Source organism: Cyprinus carpio, chromosome B7 (genome assembly GCF_018340385.1).
Source record: "Cyprinus carpio isolate SPL01 chromosome B7, ASM1834038v1, whole genome shotgun sequence".
Classification (NCBI taxonomy): domain Eukaryota; kingdom Metazoa; phylum Chordata; class Actinopteri; order Cypriniformes; family Cyprinidae; genus Cyprinus; species Cyprinus carpio.
In genome coordinates, this window is record NC_056603.1 from 33,901,249 (window position 1) to 33,922,685 (window position 21,437).

Sequence of the window (21,437 nt, forward strand, 5' to 3'; positions counted from 1 at the left end):
ACACCTGCAAAAGATTCCTGAGGCTTTTAAAAACCCCCCAGCCTGGTTCATTACTCAAAACCGCAATCATGGGTAAGACTGCCAACCTGACTGCTGTCCAGAAGGCCATCATTGACACCCTCAAGGGAGAGGGTAAGACACAGAAAGAAATTTCTGAACGAATAGGCTGTTCCCAGAGTGCTGTATCAAGGCACCTCAGTGGGAAGTCTGTGGGAAGGAAAAAGTGTGGCAAATGACCGGACCCTGAGGAAGATTGTGGAGAAGGACCGATTCCAGACCTTGGGGGACCTGCTGAAGCAGTGGACTGAGTCTGGAGTAGAAACATCCAGAGCCACCGTGCACAGGCGTGTGCTTTTGAACCATAAACAGCAGGCAGAAGTGCCTGACCTGGGCTACAGAGAAGCAGCACTGGAATGTTGCTCAGTGGTCAAAAGTACTTTTTTCTATTTTCGGATGAAAGCAAATTTTGCATGTCATTCGGAAATCAAGGTGCCAGAGTCTGGAGGAAGACTGGGGAGAAGGAAATGCCAAAATGCCCGAAGTCCCAGTGTCAAGTACCCACAGTCAGTGATGGTCTGGGGGTGCCATGTCAGCTGCTGGTGTTGGTCCACTGTGTTTTTATCAAGGGCAGGGTCAATGCAGCTAGCTATCAGAGATTTTGGAGCACTTCATGCTTCCATCTGCTGAAAAAGCTTTATGGAGATGAAGATTTCGTTTTTCAGCACGACCTGGCACCTGCTCACAGTGCCAAAACCACTGGTAAATGGTTTAACCTGACCATGGTATTACTGTGCTCAATTGGCCTGCCAACTCTCCTGACCTGAACCCCCATAGAGAATCTGTGGGATATTGTGAAGAGAAAGTTGAGAGATGCAAGACCCAACACTCTGGATGAGCTTAAGGCCGCTATCGAAGCATCCTGGGCCTCCATAACACCTCAGGCAGTGCCACAGGCTGATTGCCTCCATGCCACGCCGCATTGAAGCAGTCATTTCTGCAAAAGGATTCCCGACCAAGTATTGAGTGCATAACTGAACATAATTATTTGAAGGTTTGACTTTTTTTTGTATTAAAAACACTTTTCTTTTATTGGTCGGATGAAATATGCTAATTTTTTGAGATAGGAATTTTGGGTTTTCATGAGCTGTATGCCAAAATCATCAGTATTAAAACAATAAAAGACCTGAAATATTTCAGTTGGTGTGCAATGAATCTAAAATATATGAAAGTTTAATTTTTATCATTACATTATGGAAAATAATGAACTTTTTCACAATATGCTAATGTTTTGAGAAGGACCTGTATGTAGGCATTTGTTAGCTGTCTATCAGATGACTAATCTATTCTTGGGCTATGGTTAGATGTCTATTAAATTTTCCCTGACAGCCCAAATTCAGCCTTGTTTTAACCTAGACCAGTGGTGTAGTGGAGGGTATACGCATATGGCATATACACACTTCTTTATCTTAAACTTGACCTTGACCTTATCAGTCGGCTTTGCGTATACCTTCTTCTAAATCCCCTCTGATGTGCATCATTAGTGTCCTACATTAGCCAAAATCATGACAGTCTACCATGACTAGCTAATCAAATCACATGTGAGTAATGCAAATATTCCCTAAACATACCCAGTAAAGACAATGATGCAGTCGGTCTTGGGCTTGATTGCATGTCAGGGAGGCGCGTAGAGATATAAAATAATATTTAATAATTGACTCCTAATTTGAATCAGTACATTTTAAGAAAAACAATACCTTAATAATACCTTAACAATACCTGTTTTTTTTTTTAAACAGGTAAACTTTTCAGTTCAAGGATCCAGTAAACGAATGCCTTCAAACAGTAGCCTAAGTTCAAAACAACTACAGAGAAAACCCGACCAATTTCATTAGAGGTTGCTTAGAATCACGTCCAAACTTATTCTTTTCATTAGGCTTCTTTTGTATTTGGCTTTAAAAAACATGAGTGTTTAATAATGGACGCTGCTGAAGCCTGAATGTGTTTTTTTAGATTCTGAATGGATCCGTATAGTAGCCTGTACAGTCAGGTCAAGGCAATAGGTTTAGTGATATTTTGGCATCTCCTTGTGGTCCTGTATGATATCACAGCTTGGCTACTGCTTAATTGCATTAAAAATGCTCTAAACTATTTTATTTATTTATTTATTTATTTATTTTGCACTACATAGTATATAGATAAATTGTAAAAGGTATGGGAGAAGTAGGGGGTTACTATTTGCCCATCACTGTATGCAATGGGAGAAACAGTCAGTCAAACAAAAGAGTAGGCTGCACATTTCTGGATAAATTGATCACAGTTTATTTATTTATTTTTATTTATCAAATAGAGATCATGATACAGATAACTAAACAAAATAGCTTTTTCTACTAGAAGTTCTGACAAAATGTTAATTGTTGCAGTCCATGTAATTTTTTTTTTTTTTTTTTTTTTTTTTACATTTTAATTGTTTATTGCAAAATCTGCACCTCTTTTGTGGCTAATATTAATTTCATAATGATCCTTACTCCGTGAAGTCAAGTAGCAGAAGTTACAGTAAGCGAAAATGTGCAAATACTACTGGCCCATTTTGGGGTATACTAAATATGCAAGACTAGTCTTACGTCACTGTTTATAACACAGGCCGTTCATCCTTTGCTGGGCCACTTAAAGAAATGGGGGCATAAATTAAGAGTATACCCACTTTTCCAGGCACCACTACACCAGTGGCCAAGACCCATATTTACTGTCTGTTAGACGTAGGCTGTATATGTAGTCGTTTAATAGCGGTCTAATTGATGTCTAGTCTATTACTGGGCTATGATTAGACGTCTATTAAATTTTCACTGACAACCCAAATTTAGCTTTGTTTTAGCCTAGACGTCTGGGCTGTGTTTGGACGGCTATTAGACATCTTTGAAACTGAAAATTGCTTGCTGGGAAATATGGCGATGTAGTTTATTAAGACACTTAACTAAAACAACAACAACAGTCCCTCATTTGTTTACTCACAATGCCCTAGTTCTGGTGCATAATTATGAACGCCTTTGTTCAATGGAAAATCCCACTGGAACATTTTATACGCTCTTACTACCTCTCATGAGAAACATCAATAAGACCCAGCTGGTGATTTAAAGAGTGACTCTGTGAGGTCTAAAGGTTTTTGATGGATCGTGTTAATTCAGAGGCGTTATGCTGAATGGATTGTGTGGAATGCGCAAAGCATTTGCCACTCGTCTGCGGTTTAACATTTCTCGCCACAAAATCTGCCACGGCTTCGTCGTAAGACTTGGGCTGGGCTAAACGCGTGCATGGGGTTCTTTGCAGTAGTGCAACAAGTTCGCAGAGGGCTAGTACAAGCCGTGAAACCAGTCGCCGCTCACACCGTCTTTCAGTTCATGAGCGCGCACCGCCCCGAGACACATTGAAATAATACATAGACTCGATCATTCTCCTCCCGGCAGTACTGGTGATTGCACATAGTAGTATACGGTTGAGAGTGAGTCATGAAGGTTTTAGGAGCAAATAAGGATTCCCGAAATGCGACGAAAATGGAGAACGAAACCGATCATGGCAAGCGACGGCACTGTCTTGGAGCTATAGTGGATGTGATGCCGTTTGTGTTTTCTCTTGTGTCCTTCGCCTTTTGCTTTTTACTGAGTGTTCAGACCAGTGATATGAAGGACAGAATCGTGGATCTGGAGATTGGAAGTGGCGCGGGGGTCTTAAACCCGTTTCATGGGATCTCTGCGGATCAATTTAATTCAATGATACAGGAGCGTGTGGACGAGCTGCTGTCACAGGTGAGTATTCCATCCACAGCTTCAACTCAAGACATTTTAGTTAACAGCATTGCCGTCTTTTCTTACAAATACGAGACACTTCACATCCCTGTATGACAGTGGTCATGGCACCTACAGTCATTTAGGGCTAAGCGTTTACATGTTTCTTTTATCTTTTGATTCTGACAGCGTTCTTATGAACACTTGGTTAGAATAAGGACTGCTCGTCAAGTCTCACCACCTGAATGCAACTGCCCACCAGGTACTGCCTTTATATATATATATATATTGTTGGTTTTCACAGGTGAAATTTCACTGTTAACTATTCATTTGATATAGTATTTATTTCTTATTTAGCCTACTAGTATTTCTTATTAACTAGGATTCCAGTTTTCCTAGTACTCAATAAAACAGTAGTAGCCTACCCAATTTTTAGACTAGTATTTTTTTTTTTTTTTTAGAATTGTTGTAGTACATGTAGTACAAGTATTTCTATTTCTATTTCTATTTCTATTGTTAATCTTATAAGTAATATTTCGATTGAACTAGCCATTCTCACTAATCGTTATTTATGACAGGTAAAAAAAGTTGCTATGCTATTAACCAGTGTTTCTCATTGCTAGTCCTTGGATCCCACCTCCCAGTATGTTTTTGATGTCCACATATTCAACACACTAAGAAAGCAATGCTTTAAATTAGGTGTTTTAATTAGCGAGATATCTAAACATTCTGGTAGGTGGGTACCCAGTACTGGAGTTAAGAAACACTGCCATTGGAAATTATCTAATGAATACTTACTAGTAAAAAAATAAAAAAATAAAAAAATAATGGTCACTATATGATTTCCTAGTAGTGATTAAAATAAGTTTCATAAATAATAATAATAATAATAATGTTACATAAAATATGTTAGTTCATTTTGAGGAGTAAATGCTTGCCATACTAAAATTTAAGTTGCTGTTTATGAAGGGGTTATTGATGGTATGCAATGTTCATCAGAATGCAGAAGACAGAATTGATATCAGTCTGGTTGATAGCCTTGATAAGAAAAGATGTCATCCTAAATTTGGCAAGTGACGATAATGTGAATTTAATATTCTGGAGTATGTCATTTTGGGGCACTCAGTGGGTCAAAGTTGCTGTATCACATGATCTAGTGCCCTGTTATTATTTTCCTTTATAGTGCTTTTTGCAACACAATTTTTTGTCTGATTGTAAGGCATACAAAACATAAGTGGAAGGTGTATTTTAGTCTACTTTTAAATGTTGCTGCATGACAAAATGAGAGATGATAGTTAATAGCTACCCGTATATCAACTAAATAGTAATTTATCCTCTAACTACAAAGATTTTTTGAAAGGTCTTAGTAACTGGAGTTTTACAAAATGCTATTTTATTTATTTATTTATTCTTTAGTGAAAGCTGTTTATAAAATGAATGATATGTCAGTTTCAAAGCTGAGAGAACGTCTTTGGGCTGAAACACTAAAAATAATTAAAGGGGTCATATGACATTGTTAAAAAGAACATTATGTTGTGTATTTGGTGTAATGCAATGTGTTTATGTGGTTTAAGGTTCAAAAAACACATTATTTTCCACATAATGTACATTATTTTTTCTACTCTATGCCCCACCTTTCTGAAACGGATCGATTTTTACAAAGCTCATCGTTCTGAAAAGCGAGGTGTACGCTGATTGGCCAGCTATCCAGTGCATTGTGATTGGCTGAATATGTTAAGTGTGACGGAAAATGTTAAGCCCCTTAACATACTGTGATGCTGTCTCCTGGCACGGCGAGACAAAACCAATAAAACCCATTACAAACAAGGCATTTTTTTTGCATCCAGTGGGGACATTATTACTGATTATAATAACTTATACTGTGTTTTTACGCGTTGCGTTGCGTATCGCTCCACGTAACATTAAAACCATGTCTGCATTTGTGATCGGAGAAATGACAAACAACAAGCACTACTCTACACTGCTTAAAACTCGTGTTTGTATCATCAGTGGCAAATTCTTTAAATATAAAAAATGTACTTACAGGCTGTGAGTCAGAAGTGCCAGACTGTCCTTGCAAAGTTGGAACTGCCCCACTTTATAGAAGAGCCTTTGAGCTCAGACCCATTGTAGGCTTCTCTGCAGGTTCAGGAAACAGTCCTCCATAAAATGTGTCACAGTGTCACACACTGCGGGCTTGAGTGAGGAACGGCTGGCAGGCTAGAGTGAGCGACAGACGGCGGACTTGAGAGAGGAACTTGAGAATGGTGTGGCCAGCGGGCTTGCAGCAACCACATGTGATGCCTGGCTGGACTCCGCTGAAAAATAGTGAAAGGTGATCCGGCGATCCACAGCGCGAAATTGATCGATTTCCTCAGCGACCAGCACGGATCAGCTCTATGCATGATGAAGCGGATATCATCCTCTTTTGGAAGGCCAAACTAAGGTGTTTCGCTTTCACAACTTGAAAATGGCGGTGGTGCCAACAACAATACTACAGCGAGAATAAGTTACGCCTTCTTTCTTTGCATGAACATTTGGTGGTGTTATGCAAATCTTCCCACACAGTGACGTAGACATGTGGGAGCCTGTTTAAGGCAGGCATTTTTAGGAGGGCGTGGACAAGTCTTAACTTTTATAAAGAATATCTCTTTGGATTTGAGACTTTAGTCTTTGCAACTTTACAGATCTTCTTTATGCACCAAGAGCTTGTAACACTCCAAAGAGAAAGGAAAAAATGAAATTGCATCATATGACCCCTTTAATTCAACCAGTAGATGGAAACAAAAAATACTTGTAGTTCAGGTTCAGTTATCCAAAGTCAGGCTGAACTAACACTGAAGGTGTTAAGAGTCAGTGTAGCAGAGCAAATAAAGTGTGCTTATAGGACATGAACAGAAGACAAGCACACAGAAAATATGACTTGAAGTGTGTGCAAAATTTTCACAAAAGACAGTTTTTATGATTAGTTTGACTAGTCAAACGGGTTAAAATGCATTACAACATATTCAATCAAATTAAATTAAAGTGGCAATGTCAACAATGCTCAATAGTCTATTACACAAAACCTTTTGAGAGGAAATTTGGAGGGATGTCATATTTAGTAGAAAGGAGGTACTGTAAGTATACAACTATAATAAGTCACAGTCTCCATCAACAGCACTTTTTAAATTTTTGCCTGATGGCTGTCTGGTTTGTGCAAAAATGAAACAAGTGAAATATTGCACACCAGATGAAGTACATCAGCAAAACCTGTAGCTCTGGACCACCCCAACAATATCTCCTGTTACAGTAGCACTACTAATTTACAATTTTACAGTTGAAGGAAATAACTGACTGTATTGTCCTTCTTCACTTCTTTACTTCATACTTTGATGAAGAGTATTTTTTCAAATTGCCTTATTTTTGGGGGGTTGTTGTTCAATAGGTTATTTAATAGAAAGGTGCAGTCAGCCAGCAGGTTCCTCAATCTCACATTATCTCTTCCTCCTTTTAGTAATGCCTCAAAAAACTTGGCAGCTGCTTGCAGGCCAGATGAACAGACCTTTGAATGTGCAAATGATACCAAGGCCATCTTTAGGATGGTGCAACTGATGCAACCATGACTACACAGTATTTTTCATTACTCCATTGTATGACAAAAGGGTCCTTGACCATACAAGGCTAATCTGAAAGAAGGTTTTGTGTCTATGATATCTTTTTCTTTTTTCATACAAGCTTTCCATGGAGACCAGTCAGTCCATGCAGACACTGTATGTATTTTTAAGTATCCTGACAAATACATTTACTTCTCCTTTAATTATCTACAGCAGCAACAATAAGCTGCAATAAAAAGCAAGTACGCTTAAAAAAAAAAAAAAAAAAGGTACAAGCTGTCAGTGTTATGCTTACAGTTTACCCTTGCAAAAGGCACATTTTTGTTCTTTATTTACTCCTATAGGGTAGGACTGGGTGATATGGACCAACAATCATATCTTTGTATTTTTAGGTTAAATGCCGATATATGATATAGAGGGGTTGTGAACACCAGTGATCTGTAATAGAAAACTGGATTGCTCATGACATAGTAAAAGTGAAGCAACCGCACCACCATATTGGTATTTCCTAGTTTTCCCATGCATTCCCGTGATCACTCTTGATCTTGACTAACATATTATTAAAATTGTTTCCGGCAATTTAATGAACGTCTTTATATATGGTAATACCCAAGTAGATGAAAGAATCTTTAATATGAATGAATGAGGGGACAGAAGAGTTAACTTTAAGATTGTTAATTGGCATTAAACCAGATTTGGTCCAGATTATCTTGTACCCCAATAAACTACTAAAGTGATCAAATTCCTTAGTTATATCGGTTATTGACATATCAAAATGATCTAAATATAAAATAATGTAATCAGCGTACAACAAAATAATATGATCTTGGTCATGAATCTAAATTGGAGGAGCATCAGATTTCCTAATGGTTTGTGCTAGTGGTTCAAGAGATAAACAAAACACAAAAGGGGGAAGTGTACACCCCTGCCTCATTCCACACTATAAAGGGAACCGGTGGGGGGTGGGGGTGGGGTGGTTAATATTATCAGTTAAGACTGATGCCTCAGGTGAGTGGTAATGTGTCTTGATTTATAGAAATATAATGTTCCCCAAAACCAAAACATTGCAGATCTGCACACATATAGTTCCACTCTAGCCTGTTAAATGGCTTTTTCTGTGTCAAGTAAAAAATTGCACAAGGACTCGGAAGAGAGTCTGAAACAGTCAACGCATATTATTGGATGTGTGATGCCCCTTAAGCCGATTTAGTCCTCTTTGATTAAGCTATGAATTACATTCTCCATGCGAGAGGCAAGAGTTTTAGCATAAACTTTTAGATCGCATGGTATAAGTGATACTAGTCTGTAGTTGGAGCAATCTAATGGATCTTTACCCTTTTTAAGAAACAGTGATATCAAAGATGTTTTTTGGTCTCTATGAAATGTACCATGCTTAATTGCGAAATTAAAGAGCAGGTCAGATGGTATTTTAAAGTGTCCCAATATTGTATTGAGTCCCCTACATCAGGTTTAAATGCATCTAAGGTCAGAAAACATTATAATTTTCTCAGAATATACATTTAATATTAGAGTCATTTGTCAATGATTAGGAAATGATTCGTTTCAAGCAAGTTCGGAGCAAGCCCCTCCCTTCCTCAAGCCTACTCTGCTCTGATTGGTCAACTGGCCAAACCTGTTGTGATTGGCACAGAGATGAGTCCTTGAGCCAGTTAGCCAGTGCTACCATTGACAAAGCACCTTTACATAAAACAAATAATATAATCAATCCGTTCTTATAATGACATAAAATACAAAAACACTTATGCAAGCGAATCATGCCCACAGCTAAAGTTTAGCTGCTAAACTGTGAACACTAGGTGGATACGTTAGCCGAGTGCTAACGTGACTAACTGATTAAACAATACAGTTTTTAAACCAAAATATGTCTACTGTAATGTTTGAAGAACGACAGACAAAAGACGCTTCGTCTTAACTTTTAATCAGAATGCAGAACAGTTGCATCACAGGAGCACCAGCCGAAATCACTCAGCTCTCCTGCATTAACCCTGTAACTGCCAGTGCAGCACAATAAACAGCAGTTTCACAATTATTATAAAGTCTGTGTGCTACACTACATTCTTCATTATTAAACAAAGTAATTAGAACAACGTCAGTCTACAATAATCGACATATTCTTAGGTTCACTGCGAATTTTTAGAACTACTTCAGTAAGACAGTAATATTGTGCTTTACCTGGAAACACATTATATGTGCTTTGAAAAGATAGAAAGCATATATAAAAAAATTAACATAGTAATAGTTATTTAACTGGGGGCTACAACTACACAGAAACAATTTGCAACTTTAAAATACTCATCAGACAACACAACGACAAACAATTCACATATCTCAATACAATTGTCATTGAAGACCTAGAAGCTAAACGGTGCTTACACAACAAACCAAACAATTATTAAGCATGCTACATAAAACGTAAAAGCAACAATTATTAATAACACTTACAGGTTGTGATACGGAGGAGGAAGCTGATGCAAATACACTTGGAACTGAACCTTCCTTCAATATCAGCCGGCTCGCGAATCCAAGTTTGATTGCATTTAAGTTGGTAAAGCAATCGTCTTCATAATGGCATGAACAAAGCACAAGGCTCGGACTATACTTCTGTGATACAGTTGTATATATGAATTGTAGCCACTTAGTCTTCAAATGCTCATCCTTGGGCAGATGAAAAAAGTTTGTTTTTGAGTCGCACTTCAGAACACAGCGTCTGGTCGCCATGATGTTTTCTAGTTTTCACTGGCGTCTTGGAGCGCAATAAGTGGGCGTATCGTATTCAAATAACTTGACAAGTTGACGTCATCTGGTCAGAGAAAAAGCTTCGGTCTTCTAACGATTCATAAAAATGACTCAGAGTCGACTCTTACTTTTGAAAGACAATAACTTTATATACGGTGCACTGTCATATTTCAAGCTTTGCAGGATGTTTTTGTTCACTTAGATCTATTCTACACACTACATGAAAGGTAAATTTCAAAATTCCATGATAGGTGCTCTTTAAATTAATCAAGCGTGAGAGTCCTTACCACATCCCATATTTTGAAATATAGCTCAGGAGTGAGGCCATCTAGGCCTGATGACTTGCCCTTCTGAAGGATTTTTAGTGCTTCATGGGGCTCCTCCAAACTTAATGGGCCCTCCAAAGAGTCTTTATCCATCTATGTGATCAGACGCAGTTCTTATTTATCCAAGTTCTCTTTACAAACTGACTCATCAAAATCGGTTTCAGTTTTATACAGATTTGTGTAAAAACTTTTAAATATGTTGTTAATTATAATAGGAAGTGGCTAGGTCTCTCCAATTCGTAACAATATTTTTGCCTTGTCATATGTAAAATAAACTCTGCCTTTGATTGTGAAAGTAAGTCATATTCCTCTTTCAAGGAGGACAATCGTGTAGCTTGATGATGAATTTAGTTTTTTTAAGTAAATTATAAATTGGCGGGTTTTTGCTTTGGCAAGAGCAGACGAAAAAGATCAATCCTCGTGTTGTACACTTTCGTTTTTTCCACAATATTTGAGGGTCTACATCTCAAGATATATTAATTTCAAGAAACTCCTTTGTATGATCTTTTAACAAATTAATAAATGTCTGATTATTTAGTAATGATGTGTTAAGGCACCATCTAGGGGCCTTGGTCTTAATGTTGGAAAGGTGAACATTGCATAACACTACAGAGTGATCAGACAATAAAATTGGTAATATAGAGATGTAAGAGTTAGATGAAATTAGAGATGGGCTGAGAAATATGTAATCTATCCTAGAGAAAGTCTTATGTCTATTAGAAAAAAAGGGAAGTTCTTAGATGTTGTATTCTGGATTCTCCAAAGATTGATTATATTAAGTTCCGTGATAAATTTATTCAGTAACTTAGAGGATGGGTTAGCTGTAGTATCAGGGTGAGATTTATCCAGTTCAGGATTTAAGACAGCATTAAAATCATCACCCATTACTAAAGGACAATCAATCTGCTCAAGTAATATATTTGAAATATTTGTAAAAAATGCACTCTGCCTCATTCAGTAAATGGAGACCAGTGCTAACCTGTCATTATGTACTTTACAGCGTATAAAAACAAATCTACCTTAATCATCATTTCCGGTATGTTCAACAGTTAAATGTAACCTTTTATCAATTAAGATAAGCACCCCCTTAGTTTTATTACGAGCACAAGAGACAGTTTATAACACTTGTTTTGAAAACGTGCCACATTGCATTGTATTACGTGCCAAGACTCTTGTATCAGGGCACAGGAAATCAATTTACGGTGCAAATATTCTAATATATGGGTACGCTTAATAGGAGAATTAAGGCCATTCACGTTCAGTGATAATATATTTAGAACATGCATTTAAGTTTGTGACTGTCCTCCTATCCTCACATGCAGATGCTTGAACGGAATTGACCCGGTCCCGTGTCTGCTTTGCTGCATTGGCTAGCTTTTCAACTTCTGCTTTTAGCTCTTTTACAGAATCGTTGGTCGTTTGTATATCCAAATGTAGATCATGGAGGGTTGAGGTCAGTACAGAGTCTATTGCTTCTCTTACAGTCTTTGCCACAACTGAATTGAGAGTACTTTGTTGCTCTTTGAGCGCTAGCTTGATACCGTTAGCTATAGCAACGTCGAGATCCTCTCTGGAGATGGTGAAATCTTTGAATTTTTTCTTTATTGACGATTGTTCAATTTCTTTTTTCCGAACGTCCTTGACTGCTGGGGTACTCATAGTGGGCTAGGTAAGGAGTGGTTAAAAATGTACTGACAGGATATTTATAATTTCTGACAAAGTGACAAGAGCGAAGGACTATATGTGCATTGTGAATATAATGTGAATATAATGTGTTTTTTTAACCTTAAACTGCATAAACACATTTCATTACACTAAATACACAAAATAATGTTCTTTTTAGCATCATCATATGACTCCTTTAATTACTGATACTGATACCAGAAATATGTTCATGTTTATTAGTTCTTGCATAATTATGTATATAAAGAAATATATTTTGAGTTGGATCATTTACCTGTGTCAGCAAGTATGCAGCTGACACACCCACCTAAACGATTTCAATATATATCGTTTATCCTGCCCAAACAGACCATAAACATTACAAATAATCTTAAGTAACAATTAATTTACATACACATATCCTAAATTCTAATCCTGTGTGACTGATTTGCTTCATATCGGGTGATTTTAGGTCAAGGTTTTGGCTGTCAGTCTGTGATGCCCACTGCCAGTAGGGAATAGTAAGATGGCCGCTCGAACACTTCTGGTGGCTTCACCGCCTTATGGCAGTTTAGAACCTAAGGTGCAATCCCGTCATTATATAGATCAGTGGAAACACTCATTTTTGATAGGGGTTAGCATCATTTGGGCAGGCTACTGTACAAAAAACAAACAAAATGCCACAAAAACTGACTACAGAAAACATCTATGACAGAGCTATAATTTCTAAAAAATTAATCACAAATGCCAATACAAAAATGCAAAAAAAAGATGATCATAAAACCTGGACAGTTGGAGCACCAAGATTCTAAATCTGCCCTTGATAGACAAATGACCTGACCTGAATATTTGTCACAGGGCAGAAAATGTGCAAACTGAAGGCTATTAAAACAAATATTGTCATAGTAAATGTAGGCTAAGCTATAATGAAAGTGAAAGTGACGTGACTTACAACCAAGTATGGTGACCCATACTCAGAATTTGTGCTCTGCATTTTACCCATCCAAAGTGCACACACACAGCAGTGAACACACACACGGAGTGCTGCGGCGCCCAGGGAGCAGTTGGGAGTTCAGTGCCTTGCTCAAGGGCACCTCAGTCTTGGTATTCAAACTCTCTAACCACAACCCACAACCTTCTCTAACCACTAGGCCACGATTTCCCCCAATATATAGCCTACATTATGGCCAAGAAAGGGTTAAAATATTAACATTTCCTTCTAAAACAGTTTCTTTTTAAAGCACAACTTAAACATTTAAATAAATAAAAGGATCACAGTATTGTAACTCAATGTAAATAATTTTTGAAAAGATATCAATATACGTATCTTAAAAGCATATATACCAGCCAGCCCTGAAAGGTGGGCTGTGTAATTATTACATAAAGCCATGCAGATACCCAGTTAGACTGTAAAGCCAATTGTCTGCATTTGACAGTCATTAGAACTTGTGTTTGTAAATACTTTGTGTGCAAGATGCAGGTTAGGGACATGAACCCCACCCCCACTACTGTGTACTTTGCTTTCTGGAGTCATGTGGCCCGGTAGATACAATTCTTTTGTGCACTTATACATAAGGCTATATAGATTTTATTTAAGTGATCTTTAGGAAAGAAAAAAATAAATGATGAAGAATCTGGAGATAATATGCCTTGCAGGCAGCAAAAAAAAAAAAAAAAAACTAAACTAAAAAAACAAACAAAAAAAGAACTAAAATAAATAAATAAATACATAAATACATAGAAAATAATAAATAAAATACAGCAGAGTGAGTGAGAGACTGAGTGAGAGTGCAAGCAAAAGAATGTCAGCTATAATAAAGGGGAACAAAGGACTACCAGGGAGCCATTCTGATGCTCTGTTTTCCAGCTCTTGGCCTCTTTCCATGGATTACTGGAATTGGAAATTTAATTGAGGCAACAGACATTGCTTTAAGATGCATATGGTGGTAACTTCACCCACAACAGATGTGGCCTGTCCCCAGTTCAGTGATATAATTGTTTAAATGCCACAGTCCAAATGAAATATTCCTGACTTAACTTGCAGCTGAAATATATAGATTTCATAATGCTATTCAGTAACAGACTGATTTCACAGAGAAGTACTCTAATAAATTGTTAGTATTTATTGGAGGTTTAGTTCTTCAGAATCAAGTTATGTGATTGTGGACAAAATATGGTTAAATTAAGGTTAAAGTAGTGAAGGTCTTAATGATAGCCGAATACATTAACAGTGGCATAAATATTTCTGCCTTGCACAACAGTACCTTTATGAATAAGCAGTCATATTTACAGACACATATAGACAGCTGTACTGTCTACTACAGTTGTGGTTGTCTGTGCATGAGAGACCCTTGTGGGTATGAATCCACAGTGTTATGCATCACAAAGACTCCTCTGTCTTCCAGCAGACATGTTCCAACCTCTTTCTCTACCCTGACCAATGTCTCTTCAAACAGGGATTCCCCTGACCTGGTCATTCACACAACATGTCATCTGTCCTTGTTTAGGGGCTGGTGGGTACTGGGTGCTAGGTTTTGCAAAGAAGAGTTGGTAACATTAAAGGTCATATCTGTGGATTCTAGACAATGAGCCAGTTATTATCTAACTGATGATTCCCATATATAAATCATTTGACAATTGTTTTGACTTAACTGAGTCAAGTCTGTGATCTGTGCTATGCTGCTAATTTTATTGTAACCACTGAACATCACAACATGAGTTACGTGTTTGGAAGACATCACTTTTAAAAGCTGTGTTGGATAAAATATGAAAGATCTATGAATTAACTTTTCTTAGTATGCTCGGACATTTGTTAATTTTCTTGCAGGCCACAATGAGTAGTGTTAATAATAAAAGACACACATGACAAATAAAATACTCACAAAATATTGGCATTATAATGAACATGAGTGTTGGCATGTTGTTCTAGTATAGAGGTACACTGATGTAATTTTCCCACCAGAACACACCCCCTCAGTCGGACTGAGTCACAAAACATCCAGCATCCAACATCCAGAAACTGCATAAAAAGTTTATTTATTTATTTATTTATTTTTTCTTATTTTTTTAGGTAGCAAAGCAGTTGTTCCCTGTCTTCTGATGTACTTAAGTTTAATACTTGTTTTGCAATATGACATTTTATCACAAATGTACTATCTTGAGGTTCAAACAGGTTTCCATATGTATGGTGGATAATTCTTGGGATAATTCTTGTTTTGTGTTGTGGCCACACCTTGGGTGTTCTTTTTTCAGTTATTTAACTTGTTGTTATATGTTTTTTTTTTATTATTAATTTTACTTGCTGATGCCTCAGTGTGAGAGTGTCTGTACTTGCTACCATATTTCCTTACAGCCCGTGTCCGAGTTCTATTGCTGCAGTGGACATGCACACTCAGTCGATAATGGGTGGGAAAAGGTAGAATAACAGAAGTGATAATGCACCAATTACAGACCGATTACGGACAACAAAACAGAAGGGTTTACTGAGGGTATACGCAAATATCCTTAGAAGTTGTAGTACGCAAATAGCCCTGAGCAGAAGGTAAACATATGACGTATACGTGTTTATGGCCCTGACTACACCGCTGAATGTGTTATGACTCATGTATTATATGTTACATAATCTTAATCCCGTAGTCATTCACTTGTCTTCATTGTTGGATTGTGGGAAAGAGATGTATATGTGTGTATGGCCCTGACTACACCACTGAATGTTATATGACTCATGTATTATATGTTACATAATCTCCATCCTGCAGTCATTCACATGTCTTCATTGTTGGATTGTGGGGAACAGACTATTGTAAAATGTTTGATTGATTCTCTGCAAATATTCTATGAGGCACTTTGGAACTTTGCACAATATCATATAAATATTATTTGCTGAGTATTAGGATGCTGGGCCTGGATTTGCAATTTAAAGTGTATTGTCCTTTAGAAAAGTTAAATGTGAACATAAAACCTGGCCATAACTAGTCCAAACACCAATGATTCGACCCAAACCAATAAGACTTTAATTTGATGGATGTCTAAAAATAAAAAAAATAAAAAACCCTGAAAATTGCACTTGATTTATTATTATTTTTTTAATGAAAAAAGATGCCATTTCTCATGTTCGGTATTTAATCCAAAAATGAATTGCCGCATTGTTCACAGACCAAATGCTTTAGAATGAAAAACAAAACAAAAAAAGCTCTCAAGTGACAGCTGCTTCTCCTGATATAACAATTTTGCTATGATACATTTGAGATACTTTAATAATACTTTTGCACTTTGGGTGTCCCGAGTTCGAGTCCTGCCTTGTGGATCCTGTCCCCCTCTCTTTCTCCCACTCGCTTTTTGTCATATCTCCTCTGTCCTGTCAAGAAAAATGCAAAAATTGACAGTTTAAACAAAACAAGACATGAAAAGTTTAATGCCATGTGACAGCCACTTTCTGCACGCGTGCTTCGGATGTATGCGTACTTGGGTGTGCACTCAGAAAACCGTATATCAGTAGTTTAAAGTAATACGGCTTCATTTCGGTGCAATACACAGAATAATCAAAACCAAACAGATGTTTTGTTTTGGCAGAGTACATGAGGCACAAGCTGTAAAGGCACAGCTCTACTCTGGAAAAGGGAGTGGGGAACAGCAGCTCATTTGCAGTTAAAGATACATGCACAAAAATAGTGTGTTTGTGCTTCCACTCAAAATGGGCATTTTCAAAATTATATAATAAATGATTTTTGGGGTATTTTGAGCTAAATCTTCACAGACACATTCTGGGGACACCTGAGACTTATTTTACATCTTGTAAAAAGGGGCATAATAGGTCCCCTCTAAAGTATGTTGGGTCAACATCGACATTTTGATGAAATCTGATAGCACACATGGGTGAAGAAAGGGATATTGAACTAAAATTGATTTGTTGTCAGTGACCACTATAACATATAACTATAACTATAGTGTGCGGTTGCGGTGCTGTATTAAAGCTTTAATCAGGATAAAATTAAAAATTAGCCACTGAGCTGAGGGGCGTGACATTTAGATTTAGATGTGATTGAGTGAATCACAACACTCTGGGCCAGCTAACTGCTTCTTGGGACACACAGGTACTGATGTTTGGTAACGTTATAAAACATTTGAAATTTAAATACATGCTGTTCTTTGTATTTGTATTATTAAGTTTTAATTTAAGTTTTTTGAGTAAATTTCAGTAAACTTTTTTTTTGGATTTTAATTAAATAAAAATTATGTGTCATTTCTGTGGTTTTGGACATAGTAACACATCAAGTTTTTACCAAATACCATGGTATATGAATATGGTAATCATAATACCATTTCTACAACAATATTTTTATAAGCGGTGAAACTTACTGGTTAACTGGCACTCCTTACAAAGCTGTTTCATCAGAGTATGAGATGCACTTGGATGAGGAGTGTACATGCCCAGATTGCATACTGGCATTTTCAGCCTTTGTTTTCCAAAAGGAAGTACATAAAGAGCTAAAGCTGAAACTGAAGACTCCTTACCAAGAGCCAAGATGAAAAGCAGGTCAAAGAGATCCTAATAGTACCTTCCATAAATAAACTAAATATGCATCTAAAGTCTCTATGCAAGACTCACTAGTAGACCACTCACTGAACACACATTAATTGGCTGCTCTGCCAGAGATGCAAATGTGCCCATGTCAGTGAGTTGCCTAGACAGTGTTTAATCTCAGCAATGTAATTAATGATCGACAAAGATTTTTTTTTTTTTTTTTTTGACTTTGCTTGTGGCTTAATTAGACTTTATTTTATTTCGTACTTTATAATTAGGCGTGTCTCATTACCTTTCAAATTGCGCAAATTGAAATTGTGAATTGAAAATACACCTAATGGAAACATGTCAATTTCGCAAAACCACCCATATATTGCAAAAATAATTTTACACTCGCAAGAGGTGCTTTTTCAGGCAATGCAAAAAGGGAAAAGTTTGTAAAACTGCAATGGAAAGGGTTTTTTCTTCTTCTCTCTCTCGCATTAACAGGTCACATGGTGTACGTAAAAAGTCATATGATCATTCCTCAATGTACTATAACCTCCAAGAAACACCTCAAAAATTCCTCCTCTCAAAAATAATCCGAAACACCCACCATAAATGCTTAGACTGTTTATACTGAACACGTCTGCACCGCGTTATTTAAGATTCAAGATTTTTATTTGTCACATACATGGTTATATGGAAAGCATATGACCAGCAGTGAAATGTAAGTCAGGTCCGCTCCATGGACAGTGCAATTATTAAAGTATACAAACACAAGAAAATTATATAAAAATATGGTATGGAAAAAGTAAGATAAAAAAAGAATAAAATAAAATGCATATAAAATAAAATGTGAAGAACAGTGTACTGTAGACTTAAAAAATATTAAGATGAGCAGGAATGTACAAGAGAAGAATGTGCAAACAGGTTGTACAGGGTATTTACATAGCAGCAACAGAGGTAGTAAAAAAAAAAGGTAAATAATTTTTTTGTTTGTTTTTATAGAAAATGCTGTGTGCTAGTGACAATGTCGGTATGTTAAGTATCTTACTGATAACTAAGTGAAGTCATGTAGAAGTTAAGTGACTGAGTTTGAGTTTAGGAACCTGATGGCCTGGGGGAAGAAGCTCCTCCTAAGTCTCTCAGTTTTTGCCATCAGGCTACGGAAGCGCTTACCAGATGGCAGTAAAATGAAAAGACATTTACCAGGGTGGTTAGAGTCCTTAATGATTTTATCAGCTCTGCTTTTGTAGCGTTTGAGGTAGATGTCCTGCAGCAAGGGGAGAGTAGACCCTAAGATGCACTCAGCTAAGCGCACAACTCTCTGCAGAGCTTTGCAGTCCTAACTGGAGCTGTTCCCATACCACACTGAGATACACTGAGTCAATACACTTTCTATGGCCCCTGAATAGAAAGTTTTCAGGATTGCTGGTGAAACCCTGAATTTCCTTAGCTGTCATAGATGGTACAGTCTTTGCCTGGCTTTATTAACCTGAGTTTGGATGTGTGAAGTCCAAGTCAGGTCCTCTGAGATGTTTATACCAAGGTACTTGAAGCTGGTCACCCTCTCCACAGGGGTCCCGCTGATCATAAGAGGAGTATAGGGCCGCTGCTGTCTCTTCCTGAAGTCCACAATCAGCTCTTTAGTTTTACTCACATTCATAGAGAGACAATTGTCCTGGCACCATGATGTGAGTTTCTCTACCTCATCCAAGTAAGCAGCTTCATTATTGTTGGAAATGAGGCCCAGAACCACAGTATCATCAGCAAATTTGATAATAGATGTGGAGCTGTGGGAAGACACGCAGTCGTGTGTAGAGAGAGTAGAGGAGGGGACTATAGTCTTTAGTCAATGAATAGCAGCCTTACATAGTTCCCATTGCTGCTGTTAATGTGTTTGAGGGGAGAGTGCAGGACGTGAGTGATGGCATCTTCAGTAGATCTGTTGGGGCGAATCTGATTTATTTCACTAATTCCATTCAAAAAGTGAAACTTGTATATTATATTTATTCATTACACACAGACTGATATATTTCAAATGTCTAGTTCTTTTAATTTTGATGTTTATAACTGACAACTAAGGAAAATCCCAAATTCAGTATCTCAGAAAATTAGAATATTGGGAAAAGGTTCAATATTGAAGACACCTGGTGCCACACTCTAATCACCTAATTAACTCAAAACACCTGCAAAGCCTTTAAATGGTCTCTCAGTCTAGTTCTGTAGGCTACACAATCATGGGGAAGACTGCTGAATTGACAGTTGTCCAAAAGACGACCATTGACACCTTGCATAAGGAAGGCAAGACACAAAAGGTCATTGCAAAAGAGGCTGGCTGTTCACAGAGCTCTGTGTCCAAGCACATTAATAGTGAGGCGAAGTTAAGGAAAAGATGTGATAGAAAAAAGTGTACAAGCAATAGGGATAACCACACACTGGAGAGGATTGTGAAACAAAACCCATTAAAAGATGTGGGGGATATTCACAAAGAGTGGACTGCAGCTGGAGTCAGTGCTTCAAGAACCACTACACAAAGACATATGCAAGACATGGGTTTCAGCTGTCGCATTCCTTGTGTCAAGCCACTCTTGAACAACAGACAGCGTCAGAAGCGTCTCACTTCAAAAAGGACTAGACTGCTGCTGAGTAGTCCAAAGTTATGTGCTCTGATGAAAGTAAATTTAGCATTTCCTTTGGATATCAGGGTCCCAGAGTCTGGAGGAAGAAAGGAGAGGCACACAATCCACAATTCTTGAGGTCCAGTGTAAAGTTTCCACAGTCAGTGATGGTTTGCGGTGCCATGTCATCCGCTGGTGTTGGTCCACTGTGTTTTCTGAGGTCCAAGGTCAAAACAGCCGTATACCAGGAAGTTTTAGAGCACTTTATGCTTCCTGCTACTGACCAACTTTATGGAGATGCAGATTTCATTTTCCAACAGGACTTGGCACATGCACACAGTGCCAAAGCTTCCAGTACCTGATTTAAGGACCATGGTATCCCTGTTCTTAATTGGCCAGGAAGCTCGCCTGACCTTAACCCCATAGAAAATGTATGGGGTATTGTGAAGAGGAAGATGCGATATGCCAGACCCAAGAATGCAGAAGAGCTGAAGGCCACTATCAGAGCAACCTGGGCTCTCATAACACATGAGCAGTGCCACAGACTGATCGACTCCATGCCACACCACATTGCTGCAGTAATTCAGGCTAAAGCAGCCCCAACTAAGTATTGAGTGCTGTACATGCACATACTTTTCATTTTTATACTTTTTAGTTGGCCAAGATTTCTAAAAATCCTTTCTTTGTATTGGTCTTAAGTTATATTCTAATTTTCTAAGATACTGAATTTAGGATTTTCCTTAGTTGTCAGTTATAATCATCACAATTAAAAGAAATAAACATTTGAAATATATCAGTCTGTGTGTAATGAATGAATATAATATACAAGTTTCACTTTTTGAATGGAATTAATGAAATAAATCAACTTTTTGATGATATTCTAATTATATGACCAGCACCTGTACTGCCCCAAAAGACCGTAAACACTGCAGAGAACATCTGAAGTAAACATTAATTTACATACACATAACATGAAAACTAGTCCAGTTTGACTGATTTGCTTCAAATCGGGTTATTTTAGGACAGTGTTTTGAATGTGACTCACTGGTGCTCTCTGCCGGTAAGATGGCAGATCGAACACTTCCGGTGGCTTCACTGCCTGTTGACAGTTTAGAACGCGATGAGCGATCCAGTCATATATAGATCAGTGGTCGGGAGTCATTTATCTGGAAATGCGACTCCCTGTATCG

The 21,437-nt window shown here is 37.6% G+C and overlaps 1 protein-coding gene across 21 annotated transcripts in view; it reads left to right on the forward strand.

The window, feature by feature from the left end:
- The first annotated feature begins 3,042 nt into the window (after window positions 1-3,042).
- The window catches only part of LOC109103604 (collagen alpha-1(XXV) chain), a 527,306-nt gene continuing 508,911 nt past the window's right edge, over window positions 3,043-21,437 (forward strand). For 8 of the 21 annotated variants that reach the window (XR_006155246.1, XM_042728380.1, XM_042728386.1 and 5 more), the window contains exons 1-2: window positions 3,046-3,800; window positions 3,969-4,041. Coding sequence is in view for 20 of the 21 variants with exons in the window: in XM_042728380.1 (XP_042584314.1) it covers window positions 3,504-3,800; window positions 3,969-4,041 (370 nt within the window). In the remaining variant the exon portion in view is untranslated. Of the gene's footprint in view, window positions 3,801-3,968; window positions 4,042-21,437 lie in introns of all 21 variants that reach the window. The other 13 variants (XM_042728388.1, XM_042728399.1, XM_042728384.1 and 10 more) reach the window with 6 other exon arrangements.